The sequence below is a fragment of the Lotus japonicus genome, chromosome 2, assembly GCF_012489685.1.
Source record: "Lotus japonicus ecotype B-129 chromosome 2, LjGifu_v1.2".
NCBI lineage: Eukaryota > Viridiplantae > Streptophyta > Magnoliopsida > Fabales > Fabaceae > Lotus > Lotus japonicus.
In genome coordinates, this window is record NC_080042.1 from 88,920,419 (window position 1) to 88,938,277 (window position 17,859).

At 35.0% G+C, this 17,859-nt stretch overlaps 1 protein-coding gene across 3 annotated transcripts; it reads right to left on the reverse strand.

Annotated features, from left to right (window-relative positions):
* Nucleotides 1-1,274: 1,274 nt before the first annotated feature.
* Nucleotides 1,275-15,264, reverse strand: LOC130740742 (uncharacterized). Of its 3 annotated transcripts, none has more exons than XR_009020260.1 (23): nt 14,910-15,264; nt 14,407-14,525; nt 14,225-14,316; nt 14,057-14,144; nt 11,045-11,792; nt 10,874-10,928; nt 10,675-10,756; nt 10,453-10,533; nt 9,227-9,331; nt 9,096-9,145; nt 8,671-8,785; nt 8,181-8,285; nt 8,020-8,088; nt 7,879-7,944; nt 7,562-7,630; nt 6,307-6,405; nt 6,066-6,175; nt 5,923-5,979; nt 5,600-5,651; nt 4,498-5,084; nt 2,807-3,001; nt 1,603-2,674; nt 1,275-1,496 (listed from the first exon to the last, which is right to left on the reverse strand). XR_009020260.1 is itself a non-coding variant. In XM_057593423.1 (23 exons), exons 1-23 carry the CDS (start codon nt 15,064-15,066, stop codon nt 1,422-1,424), a joined length of 3,225 nt encoding a protein of 1,074 aa, XP_057449406.1. In that variant the 5' UTR covers nt 15,067-15,264; the 3' UTR covers nt 1,275-1,421. The 3 variants fall into 3 exon arrangements, 2 of the variants coding, with proteins under 2 accessions (XP_057449406.1, XP_057449405.1); XM_057593423.1 differs by having other exon boundaries at nt 2,569-2,674; nt 9,284-9,331; XM_057593422.1 differs by having other exon boundaries at nt 2,569-2,674.
* Nucleotides 15,265-17,859: the final 2,595 nt, after the last annotated feature.

Consider the following 17,859-nt stretch of genomic DNA (forward strand, 5'->3'; position numbering starts at 1 on the left):
CCCCCTTCCATCTCCAAACCAACATTCACAGCAAAACCAGGAACTAAAATGACCAAGACTTCAAACCAGGAACCTCAAACACCAAACCCTAAACCATAGCCACAGGCCCCAAATTCCAGCTCCATGTTCTACTGCCGTGAGAAGCGGCGTCGATTTGGGTTGATGATTTCATCAAACAGAGGTGGGGGTGAGGGAAGGAGTGGGTCTCGATGATGGTTCACGGCTTGGCAGAGGCTTCAATGATGGTTCACGGTGTGGGTTTGGTTGATGATACAGGAAGTGGGTCTCTTGCACAGAAACAATGATGGAGAAAGGAAAAAGCTTGGGAAGGATGAAGAAAATAGAAGCGGTGGTTGAAAACAAGTGAGGAATGAGGAGGGGAGGAGGAGTGGTGGTTATAGATTGAGGGACTAAAAATGCAACTCACTAAATTATGCAGGAAGGGAGGTGGGTGAGGAAAGGTGAGGGAGCAAGAAGAGGATGTGGTGGAGAAGAGAGAAGGGGAAGAGGGATTTTTGAAGTGGGGGAACATGGATTTGTAGATTTTTTTATAAAAAAAAAATTATGGGTTTTGTTTTATGAAGATGAAGATTCTGGGTTTTATAAGATTTAATGATGAAGAAGTTTGAAAAAGATGAAGAACCAATCAATACTTAGGTTTTTGAATTTTTTATTTTATTTTCCAGCAATCTGTTAAGTTTTGGACGGAAGTTGGACGAAAAGCCAAAAGTGCAACGACATGCATAGTTGGAGGACGTGTTTTGCTAATTTTGAAGTTTGGGGACGATTTTCGCAGGAAGGCAATAGTTGGGGGACCAAAAGTACAATTAAGCCTAAATTAATTTAACAAAGAAGCGTGTTTGGATTGGTGGTAGAGAATGAGATGAGATTGGATGGGACAATGTTTTATTTTCCATTGTTTGGGTAAGTTATAAAATGTGAGATGAAATGGAAATGAGTGGGATAGATACCATCTCATTCCATTGAATCTCTTCATTTTAGTTCCCTCCCAATTCGGAGTATGGGATGGAATCAAAACACCGCTTCAAAATATTATAAATCTACAATTCGGTACTGAGCTTGAATTACAAACCCCAAATACCAGCTTCATCGAAACGATTGCAGAAGGGGTTAACAGAGAAAAATCTCTGAACACGTACACAATTTTTTTAACGTGTTATACACACCCAAATTATAGAAGACAAATTATAAAAAAAATATAAACCAGGAAGAACCATTTGCAATAAACGACATTAACCTAATACTCCCAGGAGTAAGAAATGAAATATCAAGATTGTGTGGAATATATGAAATATTTCCCAAAGCAGAGTATTGATTTGTTTCTCAAACACGAGCCAAATCCAACGCAGGCGAGTACAAACAATAGTTATCTAACAATTCAAAATGACTGTAATCAAGGATTAGAGCATCGGCAGGGGAGATTTCAAGACCCACCCAGAACTTTTACCTTTAAAGACACATAACTCGTGCATTACCTGAAAAGATTGTTCGTCAAAAGAAAAAAGCAAACCAATCATTAGCATGATAACATGAACGTGAGAAAATATGAATGTTTATGCAACATTAATTTTCAACACTTACTCTACTTTTTATATCAGCAATTGATCAAAGCCATGCCCGTGCAGCAACTAGTGCAGAAAGCCTTGTAGCTTGTTGCCGAAGAAGTAAATAACAATAAAAAAAATCATCCACTCTCTAATCCTAGTATTCACTACCAGCAAAAGCGAACTATAGAAGCATATCTCACTTTTTTTCTTAGGATGCATGCATATCTAGTATAATAAAAATGCAGGCTTTATACATGTCAGTAGCATTTTTTACTATTAATGTTGGATCAATAGCCCTATAACCTGATAATCAAGCACATAGGAGTTGAAAAGGAAACTTGATTAACAGGCTGTGCTAAGAATTGATTGACCAGATGCTCAGCACACAAGTATGACTTTATATTAACTTAATGAAGAATTTGATAAACAAAACATCCAATGAGAAGTCAGAGCGTAGTTTAAAACTACCAAGAGCTCAAATAATAAATTACATCTCCAGAAACAAAAAGCTCAACATCTCAAACAGAAAATCTGCAATGTATTATTAAGTAATAAATCCATTATCATAAATTTAGAAGCACTGAAAAACCCAGTACAAGTGTACAACACACGAAAGATTGCATAATTGCAACTGGATTTGCTTACAACGTCGTCTTATGAAATCAACATGTGAGCGTAGCCCAGATAAAAGAAAGTACTTCAATTAAAGGATGTTTACCATCAAGTGAAATCTTGCTTGTCCCCAAAAAGAATGAAGACAGACATAGGAGCATTGATGATAAAAGAGTTTGGACTCTAGATTGTTTAGTTATTTAATGTATTATTCTAGTTTATAAGTTATAACATATTGGACACTTACTCTCAGCTCAGCTGTATAAGATGATTGCTTATAATAAGGAACATTCAGATAGCCTTGGTTGTGGGTGTCCCAACTCTGCTAATGGTTTCTTTATAATAATAAAATAACAAATTTAGTTGTTAAAATTAGAAGAGAACTTACCTTGTAATATTCAGTCCTAGAAATCCATTTTTCAGCTTCACCTAACTCTGCCTTCTTCAGGCTGGCATCGAGTCCTTTTTGTCGAAACATTTCGATTACCAGATCTCTGTTAGGACAAATACAGTTTAGAACATTATATAATAAATGGAATGTGCTAATTGTTTTTGAAATTCTTTGACCTGCTGTAAAGTGAAATCATTTTTTTCTTTGCTATTTGGGGCGGGGAGAGAGGAAAAACCTGAATGGAAAAACATTTGATTTTAACACACAGTAATCATTGATCAACCATAAATCTTCACTCATGACAGCCTTCAGCTCATGCTCTGGACAATCAAGACTGGCAGCTGCTTCCACAACCTTATAATATGAGTGGGGCATATTGGAATCCTTGGAATCCACCATTTTTCGCAATTCGTTGCATACAGATTCAAACCTGGCAAAATAAAAAAAGCTAAAATAAAGATAGTCGCCCAAACAAGAAAATCAAAATAGGGAACACATTGCCAACTACACTTTAAGGGGAAAAAAGACAACAGTTAGACATTCCCCCCCTGATTTGACTGCCATCACCCAGATTGAGATTTATAAAGTGGTCAGAAAGATGCATATCCCTGAGAGAAGAACTTCTAGGCACTGGCATGAATAGCTAAGATTGCTGGATTGGCGTACCCACCCATCCCAAACTAAACCAGATTCAATTCAAATCATGCTGAATACCGACAGCTCCAATATCAGAGTTATGGTACCCATTGATAGAAACCAATGCTGAATACAAAAGAAACTATACATATTGATAAGAGCCTATTACACGAAGTATTTGAGAGACTTGGAACTCAATGTACTTGTAGTAAAAATCGGGATTCTAAATTTAATCAGGAAAGGGGGTATTAATCGTAAATTGCATAATCATAAGATTTAGCAAAATTCCTATACATATATGCATATAAATAGCATAAATAACATCATTTATCTTCTATGATGCGATTATATGATTAAACTTACGATTAAGCCAGAAAATGAATATAGACGCAATTTTAATCTCTCAGGACACCATAAATCACATAATCATGTGTTTAAGAGATTATAATTGCAATTTTGAGTACTATGATCTGAAATTCCTTTCCAATTGGGACATGACCATGTAACATCCCTTTTCCCGTTAATTACAACCCCACAAATCTGTCTCTAACAACCTCCTTAACTAGCTAACTATTACATAAATAGCTCTCACTAACAGTTACCTATCAATCTTCCAATCAGAGGTTACAATTCTACACTCTAAATTGTCTCCCTCACTACATAAGAGTTAAACCCATATCCTACAATAGGATATTCTAAGTTCTAAATTTAATTTTGAGTTCCAAACTAGGACAAAAGCAGAATAAAATGACAAATTTCTTTTCGATGGAAGAAAATTGAGAGTGTAAGAATACATGGAAAATATTTCATAATACCTAGAGTGTATTTAAGAGTAATTTATAATATCCTATATCTTCTCTCAGAAGTGATTTCCATATTCCATGATTTATTTTCTTACCTAACTAGGATTTATGAGTCAAGTAATTGTCATGATTAGATTTCCTTATTAATTTGAATTAAGAGTGTATGATCAATATACATAACTAACATAAGGATTACTGTTTTGTCTGTTGTAATATCATTTCAACATATCATTAACGTCATAGCAACATAGTTTCATTATCGAGTATCCATTATCATAAAGATCAAACCCTATATAGTATAGACACAAAAGAAACAAAATTTACTTTCCAATGGCTCCACAAATACAAGGTATACTGACAATAAGCAAAGTGTTGAAATCTGAAGAGCATGCAGAGCAGTAAGCTACTTATGTTTGTGCTTCCAAAAATAACTTAGGGGTCATCACTGTATGGGAAATCAACAAAATGTATGTCTCTATAATCATACCTGCAAACTTTGCGAGTCTTAAAAACAATCCCGAGAGCAAATCGCAGAGCACTTTGGGTTTCTTTTGACATGGTCATATTCCTAGGAGGAACTCCATCCAGACTTGCTACCTGTGGACCAGAATTTGCAGATTTAGGGATGTAGTCTGCCACTTTCCTAGATACGTGATCTTTCAAATCCCTGAGCTTAACTTGTTGCATTTGAACAACATCTGAGTGGGATTCTATAAATGAATAATCAGGAAGCTCTTTGAACATCCAGTAAGGCAATGGTTCAGACGTAGTTTTGTTAAGATCACATCTTTCCAGACCAAATATCTTCAAGAATTTTCCCACATTCTTACCAAGTTCGCTCTCAAAATCCACATTCACATCAGATGAGAAAACTTTCAATTTATCGCTAAACAGTGATATGACATAATCCCTGGCCAAATGTCCAGAAGGAGATTCAGCAAATAGTAATTGACTTCTTGGGGCCCAATGTCCCCACAGCAATACTGCAGTTGACTGCAGATGTTCCAGCAGTTCCAAATCAGACCATTCAGGAGCAAAGTGCTTGATAGTATTGAAACGACGAAGTGGGGGACCCTATCATAAAGATCTCTGTTAGATATGTTAAAAAAAATATTTTTTCGTGTTTTTCTTTCTCTTCTTTATATTTTAATGACATGCAAGTAATACTTCAACACTGATAGAGAGATGAATACAACAAACCTTCGAATAATTAATATCATAATATAGAATTGTTTAAAATATACAGAATATAGTGACATTTCCTATAAACCTGAGGTAGCAGCCATATAAAATACAAATACTTTTTGTATAGAAAGTTTAATTCTTGATATTTTTCTTATGAATGAGGAACTTTGTGCACACGTCAACTTTATTTGCTGAAAAAATCGTCCACCAATTGCGTAATAGTTTAAACACAAAAATATTTAAAACAGCAGAGTTGAATTAGGAATGGAGAATATCAGCTAAGTTAAAAAAATTGCAATCGACAATAAACAAGGATAGAAAATAAGCGGCAGAATGATGTTGGCTCAAAATGTCCCTCTGTCAACACAAAACAAAATCACATTCAAACAAAACATGCAACAAACCTGAATAAGCAATTTCTTAAGACGTTCCTCCAATGGCAATGATAGAAGAAACCTGAAATTACATCCAGCCGGGATAGTCAAATAACAAGTGACTGTAAAGTGCAAACAAATAAACAAAATTAAAGAAGCTTTATAAGAAAATAAACATAGCAGTGGGCAGAAACAAAGAGAGAAAGAATATAGCAAATAAGAAGAGAGATGGATGAATTAACAGGTACAGAAGAAAAGAGTGCAAGTCCAAAACACAACAGCAAGATGGCAAATTGTTAATCCCGAATGAGGGCCAAAAATTAAATAAGCTTGATACTAAAGGAAGACGGTACCTTTTGGCAGTACCCTTGGGTATTACTCCACCACAGAGTGCAGTGACGTAATCATGCCTTCAACCATTCAAAGATTCACAAACATAATAAATTTACATAATTCATACAAAAGAGACTACAAAAGGATAAAAGGACATGCTTACCCGCTCATTGTAAAGTTTATGGGAGTTTCGGATGATTGAGCCATCATTTCCTGCAAAAATCCAGAGGAGATATCACTGTTGCAGCCGTGATACTTGAGAGGAACCCAGTGCTACATAAGATATAGGCAAAAAAACTGATCAGAAACAGGAGGAGGAAAAACCACAGTTAAGAATAAAATCTTCATTAAGAAAAACCAGAATTTTCTAGGTTGCCTTATTAAAATAAAACCAATATTGATACCTGCTTCTGCTTCTTCTTTGATGTGGCAGCAGACTTTACTACACGTGACCCCTCAACATGTCGGAGCTGCACAATGGCATGAATAGGATGCAGGTGTAGCTGCAACCCAGAAAGATGCAGGAAAATTTACAAAACTTTCTCAAATATAATAAGCAGTAAGTTACTAGATGAAAGAATATCAAGCTAGCTGAGTTAATCATGTGAGAACCACAACACATAAACTGTTAATTGAATCTTTATAAGATAGTTTTCAATTATTTTTCTTTTTAAGGTTCCATGTCAATGTTTTCTCTTTTCTTGGGGGCAGGAGAGTTTGGTACAGAACAAGTATCCAAGAGTGCTCATCTAGGCGAGGTATTCTCTTGATAAACCTAAAGTGCTCCTTTGGGTGAGGAGCACTTGTTGAAAATCCTAAAATGATAAACTGAATTTCATTGAATGTAAAAACTAAAGAGTACAAGAGAGGATCTCAGTATTTATAGAGAAACCTCAAAGCTTGGAGAACAAGCTAACTCTAACTAATTCTGTTACTTGACAGCTAAGCTAACTAACTACACATAATACGGTCAGCAGTTACTTAACAGTAACTCTACTAACAGTAACTATATCAGACTATATAGTATACCCTAATAGCACTCTAGTAACTCAGACCCAAATACTCTTTGATTAAAAAACTGCATATCAATCATCAAAAGTCAACATCAAAGACCTATTTACAGACCCAATAAAGTTAAACAACCTAATAACTATTCCTATTCTAAGCCTTACTAAGATAATCCAAAATTATCAAGATAGCAATGAAATAATTCAAAAAATAAAAATAAAAAAAATCACGGAATTAAAATTCCTAAATAAATTATATAATAAGATCAATAATACAATCTACATCAGGGAGGAAGTTGATTTCAAAGCATGATTTGTATTTCTCATCTTCCTAGTTTTCCCTCCTTTTCACACCTCATTCAACTTCATACTCCTTGCTGCATTATCTTCTCAAAGAGTTTCTCATTAAGAAACACATTAATAAACTGTTCCTACTCCTCTTCAAAACTTTAACCTAATCTAAACTCATCGTCAAACAACAGAAGTATTTAGTGAAAGTCACCCATCCTAAATTCCTAATTCATTGAAGAAGTATTAAATGTTCGCTAGATAGGACAAATGTCTTCCACTTTGCAATGGCATACCTAGCACAATCCTGTTCAAAATATAAACATAATTAGACATCACAGAATAGAATGTGAGACACAAATACCTTATCACCAATAAGAATCCCAACAGCAAATCGACTCTCAGGAGGTGGCGTCGAGAGGGTGTATAAAGTCTGGAGAATTAAAAGTGTTGTGTCAAGTTTAGAAGTTACAATCTATAGTACTTTTCTGAGACAATTGCTAGCACTCATAATTTGATATAATAGAAGTTGGCCAGGTAATACAACAAGTGAATATATGTAGTATACCAAGGAATAAAAAGCAAAATTAGTAAGAAAGAATACAACAAATAAGAATGACAACAAAGCATTACCCCATTAGGTAGATCAACTTAGATGAATGAGTGTTTAAATGAACTGACCTGCTTTTCAATATCAAGTGCCTCCAAATCAAACTCCACTTCTGAACTATCAAGATTCAACCTGACCTGGGAAATCAAAGGCAGAACAGGATTCAACTTTCCGCCCCAAAAAAAAATGAACAAACAAATCAACAAATGCACCTTTTGGCATCGTTCATCTAACTCGTACGGCTTCTGAAAAGGCCTCAAAGGATACTGCAAAACATACAACTGAAAGAACAAAGAAAAATTTAGACTTTAAAAAAAATGCAGAATTGAATAAGCAATCGGGTAAGCGAAGATGGGAAGCAGTAGATAACCACCTTTGTGTTCGGGTCTGCACTTTTGAAGAAGACATCGATTTCTCGTGTGACGCCGTTTCCAGCCGTATCCATAGGATCATCAACGCCGTCTAGGTCCATGTTTACCTGTGTAATGTTAACGGAGGTAGGGTTTATAGCGAGGTTTTGAGCTTTAGCTTGCGCGACAAGGCAGTTTCTTTTTTTTTATCTTGATTTGCCTTTTTCCCATTTTTCTATTTCTTTTTTTTTTTGGTAAATAGAGATGTAACTTTTCCTTTTTAATCAACGAAAGAGGGCTGAGCCACTTTAAAGCATGATAGTTGTGTTATCCCACCCTCTGCACCTTAATTCTCACCCCCTTTAAGTGGTAATATTCTAACATGTCACATTTTTTCATTGTTTTTCTAGGTTCTAAAATCTCATATATCTCACATAATGTTTTCAAGTGATGTCATGTACTTATAAAAAGTCCGCAAATTAGGTGAAGAATAAATAGAAAAGTAATATTTACCTGAAGACCTGTGACCAGTTTGGAGGTACCGTTAACAGGTTGCTGAAAATTATGCCGTGGAGGCTGCTTCTCAGACTCCTGTTGTGGAAAGTTTATTTCAAATTGCAGAGCAGCACTGTCACAAAAACAGAAAAGATCCACTTTACCAAGCCATTTTGAATAGTTGAAGTTATAACTGAAGTTAAAGTTGAAACAAGAATAAACTATAGTTTTCATATTTGGGAAAGCTTTTCTTCGGTGACTCTTTTTCCCCAAAAGCTCTCATGAAGCAGCAAAAATAACCTTTTTTTCTCCAAAATAAGTTGACAAATAATACTGAATGCTTATCTACTGGATAAAAGTCATTTTTTTAGGGTTAGGGCCATAGGGGAAGGGAGGAGCCAAATACTATTACATATGCGCTAATTGCAAGTTCAGAACCTTACTTGATATCTAAGTTTTCCTGTATTGCACCGTCTAAGCTGGCAAGATAGTCCTGAAACATGAAAGGTTATCGTTGTCAATGAAAAATTGGTTTGTAATACTAGATATTCCCTTTATAAAAAAATATACGAACAGCAGTACTGGTAATGGCATTGTTCTCATCCCAGTTGTTATTTTCATGGCTTTCTACCTTGAATTCCTTGAAACTACTGGTCATAAACCATGAGTCACCATTGACCTGAAAGACAAAGTACATTTAAAATTTACTTCCATCAATTTAACATTACAACACTAGTGAGTTTTTTTTAAAGCCGCTCAAACATGGATATAGAAGATTAGAAAGAGCATGTCCATTTGATAGGTACCCACATCCCTTAGGTTAGCTAGTTAGTAGCAGTTTAGTTGGAGTTCTTTTAGCAGTTCTTCAATTAGAGTTTGGTTAGCTCAAGGATTTACACTGTGTTTGTTAAGTAAGAGATACCGAAGAGAGAAGTCCTGCAGAGATACATGAGAGATGTGTAATCTCCACTTGTTTGGTATGAAATACTGTAGTAGAGAGAGAGAGTTTTAAAAGGTACTCAATGACACATTTTTCAATCTCTCCAAATTGGGGAGAATTTGAACAGTAGAGACTCGGGCTATCATATTCACTTTTTGTCCTTTTATTTTGTGTCTGTAACAATAGTTTATTGCATATATTAATTGGGTTAAAATTGTCTTTCGACACAAAATATAACTTTCCACATCATTCATTCTCTTCTCTTTCTCTTTTATCTCTATCATACCAAACAACCTACTAAATTTACTATATTTCTCACATATTTCTCTCTACTCAACTTCTCTCTTCTCTAGTCTCTCTTCTCTATCTCTCTCTTCTCTACCAAACAGAGCATTAGTCAGTGTAGGGGAGGGGATATCATAAATAAGAGGGAGTTGAGAGGGATTAGCATCCTTTGGATCATTTGGGATTAGGATTTAGGATAGTGGCTGAGACTCTCGAAATTACTCAGCAACAGTGTACTTTTCTGTTTTGAATAATAACAGTTTTCTATCTACTTCTAGGCTGATTCTATCATCATAACTGAAATAAAAATTTATAAGATAGAGGTAAAAAACAGTATATGAAGATTCATTCACACAGAATTCACTAAAATCCAAGAAACCGCCTGTATGCTCTGTCCATGAATATCCTAGAAGCTCAAATCACCAAGCATGCAAACTTTCAGTTTTCATGACGTTTAATTGAAGATCTACATCCATATAATAAACTCACACCAGTATCAACATAGAAAGAACAAAGAAGAAAACAACAATTTAAGATGAGAAGGGTGAAAAAGATCTAGAGTAACTGAGATTCACCTCATTCAGTTTTTCCCAAACAAGATTAGGCTCATTTATATAACCTTGATCAGTAACTAGAAGATAAAGATCACCTTCAAACTGCGAATAACAGAGAAAATAATCTCAAGATTGCAAAGAAAAGAACCCAACAAATTTCTCTTGGTGTTAAACAGGTGCTAGGGCAGTTGATCTCAGTGACTGGAATGACCAATGAAATGAGTCTTCACGCCTTTTACTGACCTTAAACATAGTACTAAAATGATTGTTTCGGAAAAAAACACATAGCTCATGCTCTTTAAGACCATCTTGTAAAGAGGAAAGTCTGCAAAAGCATTTATACTTACATATGTAAAAAGAAATTTAGGATAAATATATGGATCAGAGGACGTAGTCACGTAGTTCAAGTTATTTATACAAACAAGAGGAGAGGTCAACATACCCAATAGAAGTCAACTGGCTGGCATTTTTAATCAAGAAACTCGTGATCAATTCCCCTAAAGCCAATAAAAAAGGACAGGTGTCTTTTACTATAAACAATAGTGTAAGTTATATAGGAAATTAATATTCCGATTAAAACCAGTCCATTTATTTAATAGATAGCACCACTGACCTTGTTTTGGTGTTATTCCATCCTTAGCTTTTAGATCGGGGGCAGCTGTAGATGCAGAAGATGCATGTTCATTACAGTCTTTACCAGAAGCAGCGCAATCATCAGATATGGACGACCCTGACTCATGAAAATCATTATTCTCAGCACGTGCGCTCTTTCCTAACTTATCTGCAGAATCCACAGTTTTAACCAGCTTGTTACCCATATCTTCATCCACACTGACAGAAACTGTTCCTCCATCACCATTTACATGACCTACAACAGGATCACTTATTGAAGCTTTAAAATAAGCCTCAGACAGTTTAAAGGCTCTCAAAACCTCTGCCGCTTCTTCAATATCACCTCTTCTTCGCAATTGGTCAGAATCCACAGTTTTAACCAGCTTGTTACACATATCTTCATCCACACTGACAGAAACTGTTCCTCCATCACCATTTACATGACCTACAACAGGATCACTTATTGAAGCTTTAAAATAAGCCTCAGACAGTTTCAAGGCTCTCAAAACCTCTGCCTCTTCACCTCTTCTTCCCAATTGGTCAGAAACAGAATGAGAAGAACCAATATCAACACAATCTTCTTCCATAGTAGAATCAGAATCAACACAATCTTCTTCCATAGTAGAATCATAATCAACACAATCTTCTTCCAGATTATTCTTATAATGGATTTCAATGTTTTTTGTAACAATCTCTACAGTAAGATCATTGTAGGACTTTGATCCAATTGCATTAGCAGTATCATAATCCTGGTTAACAATCACATGAATATTTAAATGTCAAATAAACACATCATAGAAACAAATTCCACATGGTTTCAGATAAACAAAGATAATATGTTGATATGCATTCAGAGGATTATCCAAGAAGGATCACTGAACAAATTAAGATTTACACTATACAGTGAATGGTGCAACTATTGATCGAAGCCTAAAGAAACCACTAGAGCCAGCAAAGCTAGAGGCTAGTTAAGTTTAAGATGTGGCACAAAGAGGCCACTATGAAACAAACCATATCCCAAAGTTTTTTTTTTAAAAAAAAAACAAGTCATAAAAGAGAAAGCTGCCGAATTCCCCTGCCATCCTTCCATCTTTTTCACTTGCTTTGATTACTGTTTGTCACAGTACCCATTAGTCCCCATTTCTCTTCCACTTTTCCACCACAAACAAATGAAACAATCACATTCACCTGTAAAATATAAAGTCTTGGCAAGAAAATTTAATCTTTCAAGTGTAAGTGCTTTTAAGATGAATTTTGGAATTAGGGTTAGCGCTCAAAGGAATGAGAAGTGTACCAACCCTTTAAAGGTTTTTCTTATTTGAGCTCTTTGAAGTATACCCAATGCCCAAAATTTAAAAAATTTGTTTTAGTGTACGTTAGCTTTAGGCAACATTATTTTAGGACTTGGAGTATAGATTTGGGGATTTATGGTTACCCATGTCTGAATAATTCTCTAAAACTTAATATTTGTTGGCGCTCAGATCTGTCTGCTACTAGTTCATTTGATTCTCCTATAGTTGTTGGGAGAACCTTTATTGGTTACTCATGGTTGTGAGCAGTTGACAATCATTGCGGCATGTTTTAAATATAATTATTGTTATTTTGATTTATCATTCCATATTAGAAATTGTTTATTCAATTAAAAATTGGGGATTTTATTTTTATAAAATTATGAAGTGGAAAATGAGAGATGTTGAACCTGACAAATATGGTATTGGGAAACGTTATTCTTGAAGAGGTTTTATAAGAGTTGATAATTTAATTCTTGGAAGAATTTTGATATGAATTGATGATGATTTTTAAGAAATTGTAATTTGGGGATCCATGTTAGAACCTTGAAGTCGTTACATAGCCAAGGTAACATCATAGGTACACCAGGTTAAATGATTCTAGGTGGCGCGGGTTATCCGTTAGATGGAGTATGTCGGTGCAATGAGAGGCTATCAACAAGATGCAACCTCCCCCGTTGAGATGATATGATATTCAGGGTGGAGAGAGTTATTTGTTAGGTGAAGTCACCCTAGATTGCCCTCAAGAGTAGAGGGTTATCAGCTGAAGCAACCACCTCTGATGACATGATATATGGATATGATAGTGATATATGAGAGGAAAAGGGATATCTGGTAGATGAAGCTGCCCCTAGGGAACAGTTCGCTTTTAGGAGGAGAGACTGTCAACAAGATGAAGTCACCTCAAATTTTGGTTCTTCCGGTATGATTTTTAGATATTGTATTTAAAAAATTTAGATTTCGCATACTTTACAATTGACATATGTTATTTTGCTATTTTTTATTTAACTAGTTCATGAGGGTTGCTAAGGCCTCACCAGGCCTTTATACCCATTTCCTTCTTTTGATTAGCATTATATGATTATTTGGCTTGCCGCTTGCCCTAGCGTGCAAATCTCAGAATAGTAATATTAAAATGTATGCATCCCAATATCATGGAATGACTAAAAATGGGGGTGTGGTATAGTTTCACAGATGACCGAGAAATTGCCAGGCAAAACTTCTGGATTTTACTGAAAGTGAAGGAACATTTTTAGACTAACATTTATGAGTGAAAACATATTGCATCTCATTTCACATACAACAAGATTTTTTATGGGCACATTAGACCTTGGCTTACAATCGGCAAGGAAACAATCTTGTAGAATTTCCTAATTCATATAGCAATATAGCATCATAATAGGAATACAATTCTATCATAAATATGCTAAAATTAATTTACATAAGTACATAACCTATTAATATCCCTAGATATTGACATACACACACACAAAATACGCCTTTGTCCAGAATCCAAATTCCTGTCAAAATAACTACCAAGAAGTTTCCAATTTACGGAGTGAACAATTTTTTTTGTTGAGGTTACCAGTTCCTAATAACCATAGGGTTGCACCATGGATCATTGAGGATAATATAATAAAGGATCATAACAGTTAGCAAACACATTGTCGAGGTCATACACCAACATAGAACTAATTAATTTGTATTTAGGGTAAACAAAATACCTTGGGGTCAACTATCCAGCCATGATACAAAGGAATGCCCAGCAGATCAAATATGGCACACTCTTGAGTGCGTTCAAAATCATCTATTCTGCAATTCATGTGTAACTTTTATCAGAATTTCAAAACAATGGATGTATATAACTGCGGACAACAATAAGAAAAACTGACCTGTTAAACTTTACATTTACATCAATGCCAGTCGCAAGCTTATTGAGCACATCAAATGCACCCGCAAGGTTCTGTTGTTGATTTACATCATCCTGATGATGATAAGAAAAAAATTCAAATCAACTTACATCACAAAAGAGTGAATCCACCAATGAAATAGCAAACACAACTCTTACACTCACATCACGATTTGAATTTGAGTCAATCAATCGACCAGCAACTAATGAGAGCAATGTCTTCTGGGAGACTTCAGAAGTACCTAGACTCAAATGGATCTCGTTTCTTAGCAGTAGAACATTACCTGCCGCAATGCAATACATAAACAGTATTATGCAACCAAAAAATAAATCAAAAATTCCAAGTAACCCTTTAAAGTGCATAACATTAAGCATGAGACAATGGTTAAATTATAGATGCTTTAAATTATCATCCAAGGGAGCATCAATCAATAATGGTAACTAGCAGATAAATTGATGAAGATAAAGCCAAGAGACTTCAAAGTAACAAGCCATTATTCCAAAAAAAGAAAAACGCACAAATTAAGCGTTTGGAATTGAATAAATGCGAGCAATCAATTGAATAATGGACGTGCTAGGAAATCCTAATTAAGCGTGAGTGAGGAGTGAATACAGAAAATGAAGATGAATAAACCCTAGCGCGAGGAGGATGGGGGAAATGCACTAACAGATAGCGATGAGACCGCAGGGGCCATTGTGTTCTTGGAGGACGATCGGTGTGCGGCGACCTAGAAACTGAACAGTCTTGGTTTTGAATACACGGTCTTCGAGTGGTTGCCGCGGTTCCTGTGGCGGATTCGTAGACGACGACGGCGCCGTTTCCATGAGCCTAGCTTGCACACGATGGTTTTGGTTGTGGTTGGTTTCACGATAGAGGTTAAAGAAAGGTACGAAACGAAAGCGATTGCGTATGAGCGGGCCCAATTAGGAAAAAACGAAGACAATGCTGCTATATACTCATGCTTTGCAAGAAATGGAGTAGGAGTTGTAAAGTCGTTCTTACTTTTGCTCAGCGAGGTTTTGGCGAGGTTTTGAGCTTTAGCTTGCGTGACAAGGAGGCAGTTTCATTTTTATTTCCCTTTTTACCCTCCTTCTTTGTTTTTTTTTTTTTTTTGCCCCTTTTCGTATTCCACGAAAGTGGGCCGACCACCTTAAGTGGTAATTTTCTAACATGTCACATTTTTCATTGTTTTTCTATGTTATCTTTATGTTTTTTTAATGTACGAAATTTAAAACTTAGTACGTTAAAAAATATTTTTGTTGGAAAAACATACTCTAGAAATTTAAGTTCGTGAAATATGCTTAGAAATATAAATGATTTTTAAAATTCTGGAAGCAAACATTAATTCAATAACGTGTTTGTGTAGTATTAGATTTTAGAAACTAATAACGTTTTCTTACAAATTTTACAAATATATTCTTGAAATGTTGTTTTCCAGGAATCTCACTACTGACAAAGTCGTTTCCGAGTAAAATTAAAAATGTGTTTGTTTAGTATACATTATTCTCATGTACTAAATCTGAGAATGTTACATTCTCGGAAATATTTTGAGATGTCTATCTAACAAACGCCCCTAAGGATGCGAGGGGAAGGGATGATGTGGGAATAACAATTGCCTTCAAGCATGGATATATATATATATATATAGGGTAATGTTTCATCCACACCTCTCTTTTGAGGTGGAGAGGTGGAATGATGAGAAAGATAGGAAGAAAAGAAAAAGTAAGAGAGAGAAAATATGAGATGTGATAGATGATAAGATGAGAGAGATAGAAATAAAAGAAAGTGGAAATGAAGTGTTTAAAAAATGAGGTGTGTATATATCATTATATATATATATATATATATATATATATATATATATATATGGGGAATACTAACTTACTCTCACTTAATTTTGTAAAAGAATAAGTTAGCAACCAACACTTTTACCATTGGAAAAAAAACTCAACTCTTTTTCTTTCAAGCCGGTTTTAATTTGGAGTACTTGTGTAATTTTTGTTTTTAAATTTTTTAATTCTTAAAAATCAATTTTCTATCTCCTCTCACTTCCCACTTTTCTCTGTTGCAATCAATCTTCTTTCTTTGCTTGCCGCATCCTCTCCGAGAACTTGAATTCCCACCCCAACCTTTAAAAAAAAATGCCAGAAATGCCCTTCGATATTTTTTTATCTCGGATCGAGTTCGAAAGTTGAATTTTCGAATCCCGTGATGCAAAGTTTCATGTACTACCGTCTCAAAATACGATAGTTTAACTTCTGAATTAGTTCGGAATTTAATTTCCCAAACTAATTCGGGAATTAATTTTTCGAATCACTTAATGTCAGTAAGCATTAGCTTGTAATCCAATTGAAGCAAAATAACATGAGTTTATAATCTTAAAGTGAAGCAAAATAACATATACATAATCCTAAAATAACATACATAATCATGAGGTCAAGCATTTGAAAAGTTACAAATAGTTCATAATCTTAAAATTCAATTTCCTCTGTCCTCCCACTTCCCACTTTTCTCTGCTGCAATCAATCTTCTTTCTCCCTTATCACTTTCTTTGCTTGCCGCCTCCTCTCCTTGTTCTGTTGCTTTCCCCCTCTTTTTCTCTTCTTTTCTGAAATTTTTCTATTCGTGTCGTGTGCTAGTTTTTTACTTTCTTTTGAAATCTCAGTGTTTGCTAAAAATTCCAATTTTCTATGAAATTACAGTATTTTCAATTTTCATTATTTGGGGTTGGATTTTTGCTTGATTGGTGGGCAAAATGTTTTTTTTCAAACCAACACAGAAGGATGTTAGTTTGACAATTATAAAATAAAGGGATAATCCTCTAATTGGTCCCTGTGGTTGTGTGGCCGTCTGAAATTAGTCCCTCCCGTAAAATCTAAGTCCTCGCGTTTGAAAAGTGTGTGGAAATTAGTCCCTCCGGCGAGGACCTGCTACACACACTTTTTTAAACGCGAGGACTTAGATTTTACGGGAGGGACTAATTTCAGACGGCCACACAACCACAGGGACCAATTAGAGGATTAACCCTAAAATAAACTCGCCATAAGGAATCAATGTAAGTTTGACATCCAATAGTCTACTACATAAATTAAGTTCCATCAAATCCACAATAGCTGCTAGGATGCGCGATGGCACAAGTCTATACTTCAATTTCATGACCGGATGCTATTTCTTCAGATATTATCAAACAAGGTATTGTAGCCAATTGCAGATATTTTTTGTCATATAATATTATGATAATGGTGTGGAATGAAAAAGAAGGGTGATAATGGAGGAAGACTGAAATTGCTTCACTCTATTGCAATGACAGATCTACGTTGAGCATAGTAACAAGATTTTAATTTCTAATGATAGTGTATATTGTATTATAGTAACAAGTTAAGAACATAAAGTGTTTAATTTGATCAACCAGATATTGGAAATGCCCTCACGCTTTTATAATTTTGTTCTGATCCATACTTATTTTCCAATCCGTATATAATGAAATGATTAATTGTATTGAATTGAATTGAATAACAGTACATACAAGTATATATATATATATATATATATATATATATATATATATATATATATATATATATATATATATATTACAAATGTTTGACTAGAGGAGG

Coding starts and splice junctions, on each gene's coding strand:
- LOC130740742 (XM_057593422.1), bottom strand. CDS start 15,066: ATGGAAACGGCGCCGTCGTCGTCTACGAATCCGCCACAGGAACCGCGG. Junction 10,534..10,674: donor ATTTTAGTACTATGTTTAAG/GTCAGTAAAAGG, acceptor TGTTATTCGCAG/TTTGAAGGTGATCTTTATCT. Junction 6,176..6,306: donor CAAAGAAGAAGCAGAAGCAG/GTATCAATATTG, acceptor TATCTTATGTAG/CACTGGGTTCCTCTCAAGTA.